The sequence below is a fragment of the Papio anubis genome, chromosome 6, assembly GCF_008728515.1.
Source record: "Papio anubis isolate 15944 chromosome 6, Panubis1.0, whole genome shotgun sequence".
Lineage (NCBI taxonomy): Eukaryota > Metazoa > Chordata > Mammalia > Primates > Cercopithecidae > Papio > Papio anubis.
Window position 1 is genome coordinate 3046230 of NC_044981.1, and position 17720 is coordinate 3063949.

At 50.7% G+C, this 17720-nt stretch overlaps 1 protein-coding gene across 2 annotated transcripts in view; it reads right to left on the reverse strand.

Moving 5' to 3' along the window:
- The window catches only part of LOC101016760 (tubulin beta-2B chain), a 49620-nt gene extending 41272 nt beyond the window's left edge, over positions 1–8348 (reverse strand). Inside the window, exons 1-4 of one of the 2 annotated variants that reach the window (XM_003896977.4) lie at positions 8059–8348; positions 7174–7282; positions 6771–6881; positions 4876–6431 (exon numbers count right to left, since the gene is read on the reverse strand). In XM_003896977.4, the coding sequence (XP_003897026.1) occupies positions 5371–6431; positions 6771–6881; positions 7174–7282; positions 8059–8115 (1338 nt within the window). In that variant the 5' untranslated portion in view covers positions 8116–8348 and the 3' untranslated portion in view covers positions 4876–5370. Of the gene's footprint in view, positions 1–4875; positions 6432–6770; positions 6882–7173; positions 7283–8058 lie in introns of those variants that run through there. The other variant, XM_031666872.1, reaches the window with a different exon arrangement.
- Positions 8349–17720: the final 9372 nt, after the last annotated feature.

Consider the following 17720-nt stretch of genomic DNA (forward strand, 5'->3'; position numbering starts at 1 on the left):
TGGGATCTTAGATAATTCTCTGATCCTCAGTTTCCCTACTTACATAACCAAGGAGGGCAAATGAGATGATCTCTTAAGGTAATTTTTGTTCAAATTGCTATCAATCTAATATCAATCACTTCGGTGATAAAATGGAAAATCTACCGTAGTCTTAGATCATCTCTGAGGCTGATGTAGAGGAGCAGATGTAGGCACACTGAGGTTTTAGTTCCTTCTCAGACTCTCTGAATGACCTCAGGGTGACTTCAGCTCCCCTCCCCAAACCCCAATCTCTGGATCATGCATCACATCTCAGTGGGTCTTGCAGTTTGGATATTGTGCCTGCTTGGAAGTAAATTTCCTCCTCAGGGCACATCAAGGAGGGATAAAACATTTCTTTCGGAAAGTATGGAAAAGAGATACACCACTACTACCACCACCACCACAACACTACTACATCACCACCACCACCATCATCATCATCACCACCACCACCATCACACCACTACCACCATCATCACCACACCACCACCACCACTACCATGACCACCACAACACTACCACATCACCACCACCACCACCACCACCACTACCACCACCATCACCATCATCACCACCACCACGACAACACTACCACATCACCACCACCACCACATCATCATCACCACCATCGTCTTACGCCACTTCCGCCGTCGCCGCCACTGCCGCCATCGTCATCGCCGATAACACCGATATGCGTCCGCCGCCGCCACCGCCTCAATCAGTCGTCGCCGCCATAAATCATCCGCGCATCGCCATAAATCGATCGCCGCGCCGCCATATACTCGCCACGGATGGAATCCGCAATGCTCGCCGCGATCCATGCGCTCACCGCCGTAAAGTCGCTTCGCCGCCGTCGCCAAATCCGCCAAGTCCGCCGCCGCCATGGATGACGCTTTCTGCGATCGCCGCCGCCGTCGATCCTGCCATAAAGTCGCCCGCCGCTGCCATAAGTCGTCATACTCGCCAAAGTCATGATCAACTCGCCACTTCCTTCGCCGCCAGAATCGCCACCACCAGAATCATAAATCCGCTCCATGCAAATTCGTGAATGACGCTTTCATAAATCCGCCGCCGCCGCCGTCGTCAAATCGCCATGGCCGTCTTACTTCACTATTTCCACATCCACCATCCATCCATGAGCCACTCACCATCGTCCGTCCACCACCAAATCCTGCCTGTCCGCCGTCCGTCCGCCACTGCCACCAGCCGCTGCATCCTGCCACCGTGAGTCGTCGTCCGCCATAAATCCGTCACTGCATCCGCCGCCACCGTCGCCGTCACGTCCTGCCCGCCGCCGTCGCCGTCCGCCGCCCGCCGCCGCCGCCGCCGCCTGACCGCCGTCCGCCGCCGCCACTGTCGTCGTCCGCCGCCGCCGTCCGCCACTCACCATAAATCGTCACCACCACTCATAAATCGTCCACCACTCATACACTCGCCATAGGTTAATCGCCGCCACCGCCACTCGCCGCCGCAAACTATCGCCGCAAATCACTCAACCGCCATAAGTCATGATCCGCCGCCGCCGCCATAAATCGTCGTACTCCGCCACTCTGCACTCACCATCCGTTAATCCTGTGCTGCGTCCGCCGCCGCCGCAAGTCAAATCGTCACCATAAATCACCACTTCTGCATAAGATCCGCCCTCTGCCATAACCACCAGACGCTGCGTCCGCCGCCGCCATAAGTCGTCGTCGTCCGCCACCAATCACGTCATGCTGCGCCGGATATGCATAAATTAATGACGCTGCGTCGCCGCCGCCAGCCAGGTCAAGTCGTCGCCGCCATAAATCGCCACTGCTGCGCCAAAGTCGTCATGTCCGCCGTGTCGATCCGCCGCCGCCACCGTCGATCGATCCGCCATAAATCCGTCCGCCGCCACTCGCCGTCGATCTTCCGCTCTCCGCCACCGGCGATCCATCCACCATCCACCATCCATCCTTCCTTGTTTCACTATCCATCCATCCATCCACCATTCCTTCCATCCTTCCCTCCATCCACCATCCACCACTACTAAATCACTCCACTACTCATTAATCCCTGCCACCACTATTCCATCACCACCATATAAATCCACTCTTTCCACCAAATCATAAAATCCGTCATGCGTTGCTGCCAGTCGTCGCCACTTTCACCGCCGCCGCCGCCAGTGGACCTGACGCTGCCGCGCGAGATCGCCGCCGCTGCCAGTCACTCGCCGCCACCGGTCCGCACCGCCGCCACCGCCGTCCGCTAATCCACCCTTCCATTCCATCCATCCTTTTCCATCCACTACCACCACCATCCATCCACCACTATCCATCCACCACCACACTCCATCCATTGCAAATCCTGCCGCTCTTCTGCACCACCATTTTCATCATCCACTTAAATCATAAATCATTGCTAGCTATTGAGAATTATAAATCACTCACCATTCCTCATCCGCCACCACCACCACCGCCGCCTCAGGCTACCACCACTTTCACTGCGTCACTCAGATCATCCCTTCATGTTGCTAACGTCATGTCATCAGCCGCCATAAATCACTGCCTGCAAATCCCTTTCGCCGTCCGCCACCGTCCTTGCCACCGCCGCCAGTCGTCACCACCATAATCACCACCACCACCATCACCACCACCAAATCCCACCACATAATGGTAATGTAACAAACGAAACTAATAGCTCCCAAATAGTATCTTCATCCAGGTATTAATCTGAGCATTTTCCTCATTTTGAACTTGTTTTAATGTATGCATTTAAAGTCTGTATTAGGCCCCAGAAGATCTGCTTGACAGGTCAGTGTGGCACGCACTATTCTAATCATGCCAAAATAAGCTGTAACAGTGCAGACGTGCTTGTACTGACAGGCTAGCAAGCTGGCCTGCTGGTGCCTGCCTGTTCCCTTCTCACCAGGTCGAAGAGAAGTACCACATATCCAGTATGCCAAGAGGCCCTTGGATGTGATCCCACTAGTCTCTGAGGGTGCTCAACGCATGCCTGACAGGTTGTAGGGATCGCATGCCCAAGGGTAGATCCAGGAGGCCTTGGCAGCTGCCCTGGGTGTTTGGGGCATTTAAAGCTAATGCCACCCTTCAATTCAGTGGTTGGAAGCTTTACACCAGCTCAGCAGGAATCACATCTGTCAGTCTGCAGTTAAATATAGAAAACCGAGCTGAAGCCACTGGCTCCAGACACCTGTCTGACCCTACTCACCACTCAGTCAAGTTTTAGAGATGTATAATGCTTGGTAAAGAGAACTGTGCTCTTTTCCTTTATGGGAGCCATGTGGCAGGATTATTAACCTATTTTCACACTATTTGGAATTATACTGCTTATAGTTTTCTGGAACCTATTTTTTTCTTTTTTTTTTTGAGACGGAGTCTGCTGTGTCGCCTTCAGGCTGAGTGCAGGAGCGATCTCGCTCACCAAAAGTGCTCCTCCTGGTTCACGCTTATTCTCCTGCCTAGCCTCCCAAGTAGCTAGACTACAGGCTTGCTACCACGCTCGCTAATTTTTTTTTTTTTTTTTGTATTTTAGTAGAGATTTTGGTTTCACCATATTAGCCAGGATAGTCTCGATCTCCTGACCTCGTGATCCACCCGCCTCGGCCTCCTAAAGAGCTGGGATTACAGGCTTGAGCCATCGCGCCCGGCCGGAACTATTTTCAAATATATTTCAGCCTTTTAAATAATGAAAATCTTGTATCTATACTTTTTTTTTCTTTTTTAAAATTTAAGTAACAGTAGAACCAAGCAGAATAAAATAAATATAAAGTCAGGTTTAAAGTCATATTTTTTCTAATTTCGAGTTTGTGTGAAAACTAGAAAAATCTTAAACCTGGTTTTCATGATCCTTTCTTTCTATAGGGGTGTGCAAATAAGTTTTATACATTTGCTTATAACTCACACTCTTTTTCTCTTCTCAAGATGGGAAACTAACTAGGTCAGATTAAAGCAGAGTATCAGCACTATTTTGACAAGGTATAATTTATCCCATAGGAACATCTTAACTGAAAATCCATTACTGAAATCCCATAGCTTCTTTAGTGGTTGAGTTCAAGTCCAAAGTCAGACTTGGGTTCAAATCCCAAATCCTACTTCTGCATGGAAGAAATAAATGCAGTAGGCTGAAGATTATTCTGGATTGCCTACTTAAAGTAAAATTCCCCAACAATTCAGAATTTGTAATTCCATCTAAACTCAAAAGATGTTAAAACAAGTACAAACAGTTTGTAATATAGTATAAATACTATTGCCTGGAGAAAAAGTTGCTTGAGAATTGAGGATGAGCTATTAACTGTGTATAACTCTATAGCTATTACTAAGTGCAGGTGATATAACTTAAAAAGGTATATATATATGCCTTTGACAAAAAATTCCGTTTGTGGAAATTCACTATTCTCATATGCACACTGATAAATGAACAAAATTATTCATTGTTACACTATGCTGTAAGTATAAACCTAAATGTCCATTGGTAGGGAACTGGCTAAATAAAACAGCACATATGGACGCCACATATCCATTTAAAGGAGGGAAGCTCTCTGTAGGTTCAAGATACACTGTTTAGTGAAGAAGGCTGCAGAACTGTGTTAGTATCACATCATGTGTGTGAAGAAAAAAAGGAAATATCCTACATGGGTTTGAAAATATATGGAATATTTCTGCAAGGATGTAAGAAAGATAACCATGATTAGAAAGGTTTCCCTCCAGGGAGGAAACTATATCAAGGAATACAGGAAAAAGAGACACTCACTTTCCACTCCTCAGAATTTTGTACTGTATGTAGGAACTATTCTAAAAATGCTTTTTTTTTTTTTTTTTTGTAAAGGAGATAAAGGCGTAGTAGGAACTGCACATGAAGACACACAGCGTGTTTTCAAGTAGACGTTTTTTCAACTAATATTTATTAAAGGTATTTTAAAACTCCGGTTGATCTCTCATCTTAACTGTGATTGGTTCAATTTTACCATACCCAAAGAATAAATTCATTTGAGCTTTTACCTACGCCTTTGCTTTTTGTTAAAGGAAGAATTTAATGCAATGTGTTCAGAAAGTTACATTTGAATCGTTAATAAAGAGAGAAAGGAAGAGAAAGAAGAGAGGACACCATTCCGACACAAACGTTTATGTGATTTTAGCCATTACAACAGTAATTCAGAAATATCTCAAATGTTACATTGATGTCATCAATATTACAAAAAAGGGAAAAAAAGTGACAGGCAACAGTGAAGAGCACCAGAGACCCAGCGCACACCTAAAGTAGACCATGCTTCTTTCCTTCCACTGCCAGGGTACCGTCCCGGGAAGCCCCCCACCCCCTCGCTTTCCTCCTCCGCTTCCCCTAACCCGCCTCCGCCTCGCGGGGCATCTACGCCTCGTCCTCGCCCTCCTCCTCCTCGAACTCCCCCTGTTCGTCGGCCGTGGCGTCCTGGTACTGCTGGTACTCAGACACCAGGTCGTTCATGTTGCTCTCGGCCTCGGTGAACTCCATCTCGTCCATGCCCTCGCCCGTGTACCAGTGCAGGAAGGCCTTGCGCCGGAACATGGCCGTGAACTGCTCCGAGATGCGCTTGAACAGCTCCTGGATGGCCGTGCTGTTGCCGATGAAGGTGGCCGACATCTTCAGGCCGCGGGGCGGGATGTCGCACACGGCCGTCTTCACGTTGTTGGGGATCCACTCCACGAAGTAGCTGCTGTTCTTGTTCTGCACGTTGAGCATCTGCTCGTCCACCTCCTTCATGGACATGCGGCCCCGGAAGATGGCAGCCACCGTCAGGTAGCGGCCGTGGCGCGGGTCGCAGGCGGCCATCATGTTCTTGGAGTCGAACATCTGCTGGGTGAGCTCGGGCACGGTCAGGGCCCGGTACTGCTGGCTGCCCCGGCTGGTGAGGGGCGCGAAGCCGGGCATGAAGAAGTGCAGGCGCGGGAAGGGCACCATGTTCACCGCCAGCTTGCGCAGGTCTGCGTTCAGCTGGCCCGGGAAGCGCAGGCAGGTGGTGACCCCGCTCATGGTGGCCGACACCAGGTGGTTGAGGTCCCCGTAGGTGGGGGTGGTCAGCTTCAGGGTGCGGAAGCAGATGTCGTACAGGGCCTCGTTATCAATGCAGTAGGTTTCATCTGTGTTTTCCACCAGCTGGTGGACAGAGAGGGTGGCGTTGTAGGGCTCCACCACCGTGTCTGACACCTTGGGTGAGGGCATGACGCTGAAGGTGTTCATGATGCGGTCTGGGTACTCCTCCCGGATCTTGCTGATGAGCAGGGTGCCCATCCCGGACCCGGTGCCGCCCCCCAGAGAGTGGGTCAGCTGGAAGCCCTGGAGACAGTCACAGCTCTCTGACTCCTTCCTCACCACGTCCAGGACCGAGTCGACCAGCTCGGCTCCCTCTGTGTAGTGGCCCTTGGCCCAGTTATTCCCAGCTCCACTCTGGCCTGCCAGAGGGAAAGAGAAATCTTGAGTCACTGGTGATTGTATTAAATACCTTGCCTCAAACCCCTTAGTATAGATCAATGAGTCAATGCTCAGATAAGACTATTTCAGATAATCACCAAAATGGCCAAACGTTAAAATATTTGTTCATGAATATATCATAAATAAGGAAGGTCAGGACGCCGAGCTCTTAGCAGTTGGAAGGCAAACAATTTTACCCTATATTAAAGCTAAGCTGGCACACAGTGGATGTTCTTTCCCTCTGGCAGTCACACCTCTCCAGCCTCAGCTGCCCAGTGTAAAATGAGTCCCTCATGCTCTCAGTCACACCAGGCACTCACCAAACACGAAATTGTCTGGTCTGAAGATCTGGCCGAATGGTCCAGACCTAACCGAATCCATCGTGCCTGGCTCCAGATCCACAAGGATGGCCCGCGGAACATATTTGTTACCTGCAAGGAACAACAGTGACTTAAGACTCTCAGGCAAGGACCTCTGCAAAGAAGGGCTTGGCGCCTGCTGCCATCATGCAGATGTTCCCCCAAACAAAGGGAGACCCACCATCAGGTTCTCAAAGGGCTCTGTGGACATAAGGAAGCCCAATGAAAGACTGCAGGGAAGGAGCGGAGATCCTCAATTGAATGGCCCACCCTCTCCCAGGGCCACACCCCTGGGGTCCCAGGCAAGGAAAGGGGAGAGGGGTGGAAAAACTGAAGGCAGTGGGGGTGGGGCAAGGGCGATTACCAGTGGCTTCATTGTAGTAAACATTGATTCTCTCCAGCTGCAAATCACTGTCTCCATGGTAACTGCCAGTGGGGTCAATCCCATGTTCATCACTGATGACCTCCCAAAACTGAGACAGAAAGGCTGCATTTAGCCATGCACGATCCGCCAGAAACGCCAAGGCTCACAATGAAATGTCCCCGACTCAGTTCCGACAACCCAACGTTTCAGGAGCTTGAAGGTTTAAAGGGCGGCGTGACCCGGGCACAGCCGCGGGGCTTGTATTTTGCAGGGTTAGAAAGTCGAAACTGGGCGTTTCCCAGGCGAACAGCTGCTGCTTGCGGCGGGAGGTAGGGGGTCGAGGGGGGAAGGACCAGCCAAAGCAGGGCAGTGGCGGAGCTCGGCGCACGGGTCGCAGCCCCAGGCGGCGGCAGGAGGCGAGGGCACAGGGACTGCAGCCCGCGAGGAGCGGGTGGGCGGGGAAAGAGGAACGCGAAGGAGCTAAAGGACCGCGGTTTTAGATTCAAAGCACGTCCTGAGACCGCAAGACAATCGCTCTTCTCCCCTCCCCCGGCGGCTGGACTCCGGTTCAAACGAGTACAATTAACCCGCCTCGTGTCCCAGCCCCTCGCGCGGAACGCCGCGCACAGCCTCGCGGACACACCCTCGTCTTCTCCAGGCGCGCGTGCCTGCCAAGCGGCCCGCGGGGTGACGGGGACTCCAAATGAGTTACAGCAGAAAAGAGAGGTGCCCCCTCCGTCGGGGAAAGTCGCCTCCCAGCCCACGCCACACTCGGCGGCACACTTGGCGATCCCCAGGCCTTCCCGGGACCGCGCCTGGGGACCCCGAGGGGCTCTCGGCCCAGGTTCCCGCCCCCATCGACCCCCTCCGCGGCGGCGCGCCCACCTTGGCGCCGATCTGGTTGCCGCACTGGCCCGCCTGGATGTGCACGATCTCACGCATGGTGCCTCGTCAGCGTCCTCCTGGTCCGGCGGCGTCTGGTGGGTCTGTCCGTCCTCCCCTCACACACCCACTGCGGGGTCACCGGGAAGGCGCTCGGGAACCGACGGGCTGAGAGCGCCGGCCCCGCGGGCTCCGGCTTTTATGCAAGGAGGGTGGGGCGGCTGGCGCAGGCCGCGCCCCCAGCCCGAGCCCCCCAGTCCCCTTCGCGCTGGCGCTCTCCAAGCCTGGCTGACGTAATGCTCCGAGCCCCAGGGACCGTCCGGGGGGCTGGACCACCGGCCCGCGGCCAATCAGAGCGGGCGTGCGGACCGGGAGAGGGGTGGGGGCCCCCGGGAGTAGGGTGGGGGTGTGCGCATTGTCTGCGGCTGTGGTGGGGGTCTGGGTCTGGGGCTATGGGGGAAGGGTGAAGAAAAGGAGGGTGAGAGGGCGGCGAGGAGAGGGCCACCAGCGCGGTCTGAACCGGGTGGGGGCAGAGCTGGCATCGGATGGGAACGATGGAGGACTGGAGCAGGTGGAGAGGCCGTCAGGTGCTCCGGTGCCGGCAGGTGGGAGGGTTGAGGTGGCACAGGCTGCTCCGCCACCTCGAATTGCAGCTCCTACTCGGCCATTGGCCAGAGTCCCTCCAGCCAACCGCGCCCCTCGTGGGACCACTGTCCTTTCCCTCAACCCCGGAGGCCAGCGACTGCCCAGGCGGCGCTCCGTCTCATAGAGGCCTGGGGGAGGACAGGTGGCCCCAGAAGGAAGTCGTGCGTGACGGCGACCCGGGACACCTGCAGCCCATGAACACCAGCGCGGCCTCCGCCCCCACCCCAGCGTGGGCCTGCTTTCTCCTTTGTCTGTCTAGGGCTGGTAACTCCTCTCACTGAGCAGCAGCATCCACGGGTGAAGCGACCTCGGAGCCCCTCAGCCCTGCCCGACCCTCTCCGGGAGTGCACAACGCCCCTGCTGGTACCCAGGACCCCTCTGCCCCGAGGGTTGACTTTTGTTCCTCGCGAGTGATGGAGTGGGAGTGGCCGGTAGCGCAGCACTGACCGTCCGGAGGGCAGAAAGAGGGTGGGGTCCCGGGGGCGGGGCTGTCGGCGGAACAAAGGGCTCTCAGAAGCGTGGGATACGCTGTGCAACTGAGTATTTAAAATCACACGACAGGCGCCCCCCCCCCCCCCCCGCCCTCGGATTCGGTTCATCTATTGTCAAGTAAGAGGGTGGGTTCCAAGGGTGACCCACGCCCGAGTAATGAACTTTCTTGTCTTCCATCGCGGAGACCTGGAGGTCCGAGGCTTCGTGCTGTGGTTGAAGGGTGGGGAATACGACTAAAAACTGCAGCCCCGCGCGCGCGAGACCACCCAAGACCCACGCATACTCGCACGAGCGCGTGCACAGACTTGGAGCACCGACCCTCCCTTCAAATCCGCAGTCTCTAGGTACCCAGACAGGAACTGGTCTCTTTGTTACTTTTCGCGTGTGTGTGTGTGTGTGTGTGTGTGTGTATGTGTGTGTGTGTGTGTGAGAGAGAGAGAGAGAGAGAGAAGGAGGGAGGGAGGGAGGGAGAGAGGGGGAGAGAGAGAGAGAAAGAGAGAGAGAGAGAGAGAGAGAGAGAGAGAGAGAACCTAATCCTGCGTGCGTTTGAGGGCGGGAGGGGATAGGGTGTCAGAAACGTTCACTGCACAACCTGTTCCCTGCAATTCGATGACTGAAGCGCGCCGCCCCACACTTCCACACTTCGGAAGGGCCGATGGCGAGGTGACGTGACCTCTTTCATCCCCTGGCGAGAGAGGCCGAAAGACCGGGGCTCCCGCGGCGGAGCGGAGCCTGCAGCTGTTGAGCGAGACCCTCCCAGAACTATCAGCAAGCTGTCACCGCCTCCCTTTCCCGCTGTGGGGTGGGGGGTGGGGGACTCAAGTCGATTCCAATGTACAAAGAGAAGTAGCGAGAACAAAAGCCCAGGCGCCCCCAAACATCCAGGGCGCCCAGACTGGAGCTCGCGGGCCGGTATTCCAGACGCGGCCGGCTTGCCTGGGTTAGGGTGGGGTCTGGGGACAGGCAGAGATCAGCGGAGGGTCTGTCCACATGCCCCACTCTCCGGGTTCCAAGGTCTCGCGGCCTGACCTCCGAGTTTCTAATCCGGATCCCTCCAGATGCCGAAACGTCGAGGGCTAGCAATTCCCAAGGTCACACAGCAAGTGAAGGACTGGGCTTGGACTGGAATCTCGTCTTTTGGGCACACCAAACCTCAGGGAAAGTGACCGCATCTCGGCCAAAAGGGCTGTGGCAGGTGTCAGCCTCCAGTGGCGGCTCTGGTGGGACCAAGCTGCGCCGGAAGGAACAGAGCGAGGGCGGCACCCGCGCTGCGAGTGTAGACACACTCAGAGCGGTCACCTCCTCGCTGCGAGCTCCCAGGAGCAACCCTGATGCTCAGCGCGGCGGGGTGGGGATGAGGGGCGCTCAGCTCCACGCTGAGTAACTTGAGCTGGCCGCCTGCCTCCTTCATCTAACTATTTCATTTCTTAGCTTCTTTTCGGAGCCACTCCACTGAGTGCTCGGGTGAAAACGCGTGTTCAAGATCATATAGATAGATGAAAAGACCCTTTCCTCTCAGGTTTCTTTTAAAGGGAGAGGTTTGGGATAGGGTGAGACTGGAAATCATCCTTCTGAAAGCCCAGAGTGCCCTTGGGGACACTTTTGGCCCAAGATCTGCTTTCCTTTCAAGCATTTTGCTTGAATTGTCCCCACACCCCCGCCCCTTCCGGGCAGCCATTCTTGTTAACCGGTCTGCATCCCACCCCACCCCCACTGGGATTGTGATGCTGCACATTTTTATTTTCACAAGAAGCTGATTTTGTGTTAAAATGTTGACAACAGTCACACCTTTCCCTAAAGTCTTTCAGTTTATCTGATAACCCTTAAATAAAAAAAAAAAAAAATCATTCTTAATCCATGTAGTTTGCAGGAAGAGACCGGTACCCGGCTTTCAAAGAAAAAAAAAAAGTCGTTCTTAGTTGGGTCCCCAGCATTTCTGTCTATTCATTATATGCAGTGCTTCTCAATCTAGGTCATCGTATATCAGGCACGAAGATTTGGGGGCAACATATTTCATGATCTCTTAATGTTAGTCTTAACGATATATTAACATTTAAAAATTTTCCCTTCCAGAGACAACTGTAGAAATATCGCTGCATAAAATACAATTCAACATTTGTTTTATACATAACCTATTGCGCAACTGAAGTGAGCAAGATATCCCTTAAACTATTAAAATTAATATTTGCTTTCACAATTTTCAGATTATTTTCAACGGCACGTCCTCAAGTGAATTTGCATTTCTCTATTACACACACAAGTCATTGTTTGAAGAAGTCTGATAGAAAGGAGGCTTTACATAGTAGTAAATTTTTAAAGCATTGTTTTCATAATGCATTATATATTTTTGACACAGTTATTGAAATTACTAGACATTTAGCATTAGGGTTCTTCCCTGCTTGCCGGGATTCACCGCTTGAAACCCAAAAAACCCAGCCTGCAGCCCCCATAGCAGGCTCTGCAGTCGAGATGCACGCGGTTTCCTAGGCAACCAACACTTAGCCAATGAATGAAGAGGAGTTGAAAGAAAGAGACTGCAAATCCATCATTATTTCCTTCACACACACACACACACACACACACACACACACCACCTCTTCTCATAGCTCTCCATTTAGAAATATTGGAAAGCTACCAATCCTAACATTTATGTAAAAGAGCCAAATGCCCGGGGCACGGGGGCTAGGAAGCGGTCGCAGCCCCATACTGTGACTGCGGAAAGGACGCAGTGGAGGAGACTCCCGGAATCCGCCAAAATCTGCGCCTTCTCAGCTTTGTCGCTCCCCAATTTCTATTCCACTGCCCTCCCCCTTCCCCCCAGGCCTTCCCTCCTCCTCCTGGGAAGCGAGCGGCCCGGGCGCAGCTGCCCGGCACTCTTGAATGGCAGGGGCTGTGGGGTGGCAGCCCCAGAGCCCTGTCCTTCCGCAGCCGTGGGCCCCGCAGGGACCAGCCAAGCAAGGTAACAAAAAGCTGGACCCAGCAGCGGAAACCCCGAGCCCACGAACGCGGCGCAGTGCGGGGACACTTGCCCTTTGTTCCTCGGTAAGGCCGGGTGTTTTCCATCCCCGGAGGTCGTGAATTTGAGTTATAACGGCCTCGGTCGGGGCTAAGAGGGCCGAGCTTCCACGCAAGAGCTTTGCCTTCTTTGTCCTACAAATCGGCGGAGGGAGTAGAACCCTGGCTTCCAGGGCACCATTTCCCTGCTACAGGCCGTCTCCCCTTCTCCCCTCCCCCAGGCCGTCAATGATTTGTGAGATTCTTAGGCAGGCGGGGCAGGCCGAGCCCCGGGAAGGCACGCTGAGTCCTAGACACAGAGCCAGGCCGGGTAGAAAACAAAAAGAGAAGAAACGATTATGAAATATAAGACGGACCGTGTGCTCCTTGCAAGGTGCGGTCTGCGAAATCAACAGACTTACAAATAAGGCCTGGAGGAAGCGCATGAGCGCACGCGGGAGGCTGTGGCGGGGGAGCCTCTGAGTTCCACCGTGGAGGCTAAAACATCGCTGTGGCTGCGGGACCCTCACCCGGCCCTGGAAACCCTCCACATCAGCTCTTGCTCGGAAATGTCTCGCAGCTCACCGCTTCTCTTCGAAATCTGCCCAAGACCTTTGTTTGCCATTTAAATGAATTGAAACCGTGTGTATCCAGGCGGACACATCCATACCGCAACACTCGTGCCTCTGGGCTCTAGATACTTGGTGGGCAGTGACTGTAGCCACACTGCAGAAACAGCAGAACAGTTTTCAGACGGAGTTCTTTGGGCTTCACACGCCCAGCCTGCTTCTTTTTTAAAATTTCTATTTTAATTTTAGATTTAGGGAGTCCACGTGCAGGTTTGTTACAAGAGTGTTTTGCGTCATGCTGAGCGCTTGGGCTTCTATTGACCTGGTTACCCAGATGGTGAACGTAGTACCCAATAGGGAGATTTTCAGCCCTTGCTCTCCTCCTTCCTTCTCTCCTTTTGGAGTCCTCAGCGTCTATTGTTCCCATCTTTCTGTCCGTGTGCACCCAATATTTAGCTCCCACTTTTAAGTGAGAACATGCAATATTTAGTTTTCTGTTTCCGTATTAATTCTCTTAGGATAATGACCTTCAGCTGCATCCATGTTGCTGCCAAGGACATGATTTTATTCTTTTTTTTTTTAATGGCTGTGTAGTGTTCCATGGTGTATATGTACCACATTTTCTTAATCCATTCTACCATTGATGGGCACCAAGGTTGATTCCATGTCTTTGCTATTGTGAATAGTGCTTTTTGGTAGAATGATTTATTTTTGGGGGTATATACCCAGTAATGGGATTGCTGGGTTGAATGGTAGTTCTATTTTTAGTTCTTTGAGAAATCTCCAAACTGCTTTCCACAGTGGCTGAACTAATTTACATTCGTACCAACAGCAAATAAGCATTGCTTCTTCTCTGCAGCCTTGCCAATATCTGTTTTTTTGTTTGTTTGTTTTGTTTTTTACTTTTTAATAATAATGACTGCTGTGAAGCGATATCTCATTGTGATTTTGATTTACATTTCTCTAATGATTAGTATGTTGAGCATTTTTTCCATGTTTGTTGGCGACTGTATGTCTTCTTTTGAAAATGTCTGTTCATATCCTCTGCTCTCTTTTTAATGGGGTTATTGAGTCTTTTCTTGTTGATTTAAGTTCCTTATAAATTCTGGATATTAGTCCTTTGTCTGCGGCATATTGCTAATATTTTCTCCCTTTCTGTAGGTTGTTCATACATCTCCATCAACTCTGTAGTGCTTATAGTGTGTGGTCCAAATACTTAGCATAGAATTCAAGTCCTTCAATCTGGACATTACCTACCTTTCCAGTGTTATTCGCCACCCGTCTGTTATATGCAGTCCTTATAGTGTGCGGTCCAAATACTTAGCATAGAATTCAGGTCCTTCAATCTGGACATTACCTACCTTTCCAGTGTTATTCGCCACCCATCTGTTATATGCAGTCCTTATAGTGTGCAGTCCAAATACTTAGCATAGAATTCAGGTCCTTCAATCTGGACATTAACCTGCCCTCTGATCTCCAAAAAGGACATGCTCTCGGAAGTCTCTGAGTCTCTGCTCACACTAATCCATTATCCAGAATGACCCTCTCTGCTTCTTCACCCAGGGCCTCTCACTCATTCTTCACGATGCAGTTCATCTCTCTGCGATATATCCCACTAGCTGCCAGGAACAATGGACGGCCTATGCTCTATGCCCCAAGTTTGCATCATAGGGCTGGTACAGGTTTTGCATTTATTACATCAAAGCAGTGGTGTAATGAGTTTCATTGTATATCTCTACTAACAAAAGAAAAAGGAGGGTATATATTCCCAATATATGTATATTTATTTATTCATAAATTATATATATTTATTCTTATAAGCTAATATCCCAAGGTACAATATACTTAGTGTGAGGTACATTGTTAATGGTATCAGATGTTAATATTTCCAACTTTTCTACAACTTCCAGTTATAGGCAGACTTGGGGTTCGTCATGACTTTCTTACCCTGAAATGGGCTTGACAAAGAGCTTATATAAAAGAGCAGAGTGTCAACTTGGCCATTTCCTTATTTTTGTGTGTGTGTTCATATCACTAATGTCCTCTTCATTTTCCAGTTTCTTTGCTGTAGGCTTTAAAGTCGCTTGCCAGTTGTGTGAGTCAGGGGAGCAAACAGGAGATAATATGCTCAGCAAACCCAGCTACAGTTCCTCGCTTATGGATCTCCCTTTCCAGGGAACAATTCACGACACATGACCACAAAACATAAGCATCCTGTGAGGGCACCTGTGTCATTTTGAACTCTAACTACCTAAAGCATAATTTATTTTTATATGAAACAAACAGAAATTCTGAGTTTCTTCCCATGCTCCAACAGATGCTCTTGCCTGCCCCATTCTGAGACCTCCCAATTGGATTGGAGTTAGTTCATTGGCCTTTATACCTTCCACATTGCCTGAAACTAAGTATGGGCAAATAACAACAGAACTTGGGTGAAAAAAAATCACAAATATAAAGCAATTAGGAAAAGCCCCCAGGAACTTCTAACCTGAAGCAGGAGCAGATTGTTCTGAGATAAGTACAAAGAAACCTTCCTCCTCTTTCTCCGTAATTACCTCTTGGCCAGGTCCAGCCCACATCCCATGCTTCCCAGACGCTGTGGCTCCTGGCTGTGGTGGTTGCGGTGGGGCCCCTGATGATGTGTCCTCCTCTGCATTATCTTTCACTTCCCTACAGCCATTTTCCTGCACCTGCGTCTTCACCCTTGTTTGTCTCTATTGGTAATGCATAACTAAGATTTCTGGTTAAGACAGAATGGAAGGAGAGAAGGAAATACTTCCTCAGGAATCAGAGTTGAATTACTAGTCTGCACTTTCTTTTCTTTTTTTCTTTCTTTTCTCTCTTTTTTTTTTTTGAGACACAGTTTCACTGTTTCACCCAGGCTAGAGTGGAGTGGCGTGATCTTGGCTCACTGCAACCTCTGTCTTCTGATCTCAAGCAATTGCCCTGCCTCAGCCTCCTGAGTAACTGGGACTACAGGCGCCCACCACTATGCCTGGCTGATTTTTGTATTTTTAGTAGAGAGGGGGTTTCACCATGTTGGCCAGGCTGGTCCCGAACTCCTGACCTCATGATCCACCCGCCTCGGCCTCCCAAAGTGCTGCAATTACAGGTGTGAGCCACTGGGCCCAGCCCCCTGCACTTTGTTTTTTTTGTTTATTTGTTTGTTTTTTATATTTTCTTTTTTTTCTTCTTTTTCTTTGTTTCTTTTTTTTTGAGATGGAGTCTCGCTCTGTCACCCAGGCTGGAGTGCAGTGGCATGATAGCAGTGCAGCCTCCGCCTCCCAGGTTCAAGTGATTCTCCTGCCTCAGCTTCCTGAGTAGCTGGGATTACAGGTGCACACCACCATGCCTGGATAATTTTTGTATTTTTAGTAGAGACAGGGCTTCACCATGTTGGTCAGGCTGGTCTCGATCTCCTAACCTTGTGATCTGCCCGCCTTGACCTCCCAAAATGCTGAGATTACAGGGGTGAGCCACCGCACCAGGCCTATATTTTATTTTCTTAGAGACTAGGTCTCCCTATATTGCTCAGGCTGGTCTCAAACTCCTGGGCTCAAGCTATTCTCCTGCCTGGCCTCCGAATGTGCTGAGATTACACGTGTGAGCCACCTCAACTGGCCCACTAGTCTGCACCCTCTTTCTTGGCATGCAAATCAAGGGTGTGAAACAGACTGCTGTCTTGGTGATGAGGTCTGGAGAAGACAGAACCAAGTAAACTTTCTGCTTCTCTCAGAAGTCACCCAATGGAGGAGAACAGAAACGCAAACCCCAGTTTTTAGGAAATTGAGGAAAGATAAGAAGTATCAACTTCCTGGAGCTCTTTGATAAAGAAAGGATCTTCCGGGCAAGCTAGAAAAAAGATCAAGTCACTCTTGTAAGTGGGGTGGGGAAATCAGGGTTGTTTCAAACTTTTCCAAAACAATAGTCAATGCTAGAAGATAAGAAAACAATTTGTATAACATTTTCAAGGAAAATGTGCCCAAGGATTTTTTTATCCAGTTACATTGCCTTTTAATTTTAAAGGTAACATATATTTTTCAACATAGAAGAACTAAAAAAAATTGTTCTTGTGAGTCCTGTGTAGGGCGGATAAAAGGACCCTAGAGAATGGAGAAGTAGGTCTCACAATGAAAGTGCCATGCAGAGGCTTTTGCAGGCACTGGCAGAGGCTGTGTGACAGCCTGTGAAACAAGGAAGGAGGTGCCTCTGAACCGGCCTAGAGACAAATGCAGAATCCGTCCCTGTGGAAAGCTCCGTGCCTTCAGGAAGGATGTTGACATGCTCTTTCAAGGTGCTGCTGGGGGTCTGCCAGGTTCCCTGGAGGTTGGAATTATTACCTGGCTGTTTGTCAGTTTATTCTGGAAGCTATTCCTGCTGCAAAGAATAGAAGACATCAAGGGATGGAAGAACAGACTGCATGGAACTACACTACCACAGGAAAACACTGACTCTTAAACCATTGTGAGATTTGAGGCAGAAGATCAAAGCTGCAAGCATCTTCTCAGGAACTCAGGGTACAGACCACAACTGTGTTTGAGGTGAGCAGGATGAGACGGTCAGGGGGTCTAAAGAAGGGAATGAGATTCCTGGAGGAAAGCCACTCTTATTTTTGCTGCTAAGGACAAATGTCATGTAAAGAAACAGGACAAACTACTGGAAAGCCAAAACTCTGGGCTGGGCGCGGTGGCTCATGCCTGTAATCTTAGCACTCTGGGAGGCCGAGGTGGGGGATCATGAAGTCAAGAGATCAAGACCATTCTGGCCAACATGGTGAAATCCCATCTCTACTAAAATATAAAAATTAGCTGGGCGTGGTGGAGTGTGCCTGTGGTCTCAGCTACTCAGAAGGCTGAGGCAGGAGAATCACTTGAATCCGGGAGGCAGAGGTTGCAGTGAGCCGAGAATGCATCACTGCACTCCAGCCTGGCAACAGAACGAGACTCCGTCTTAAAAAAAAAAAAA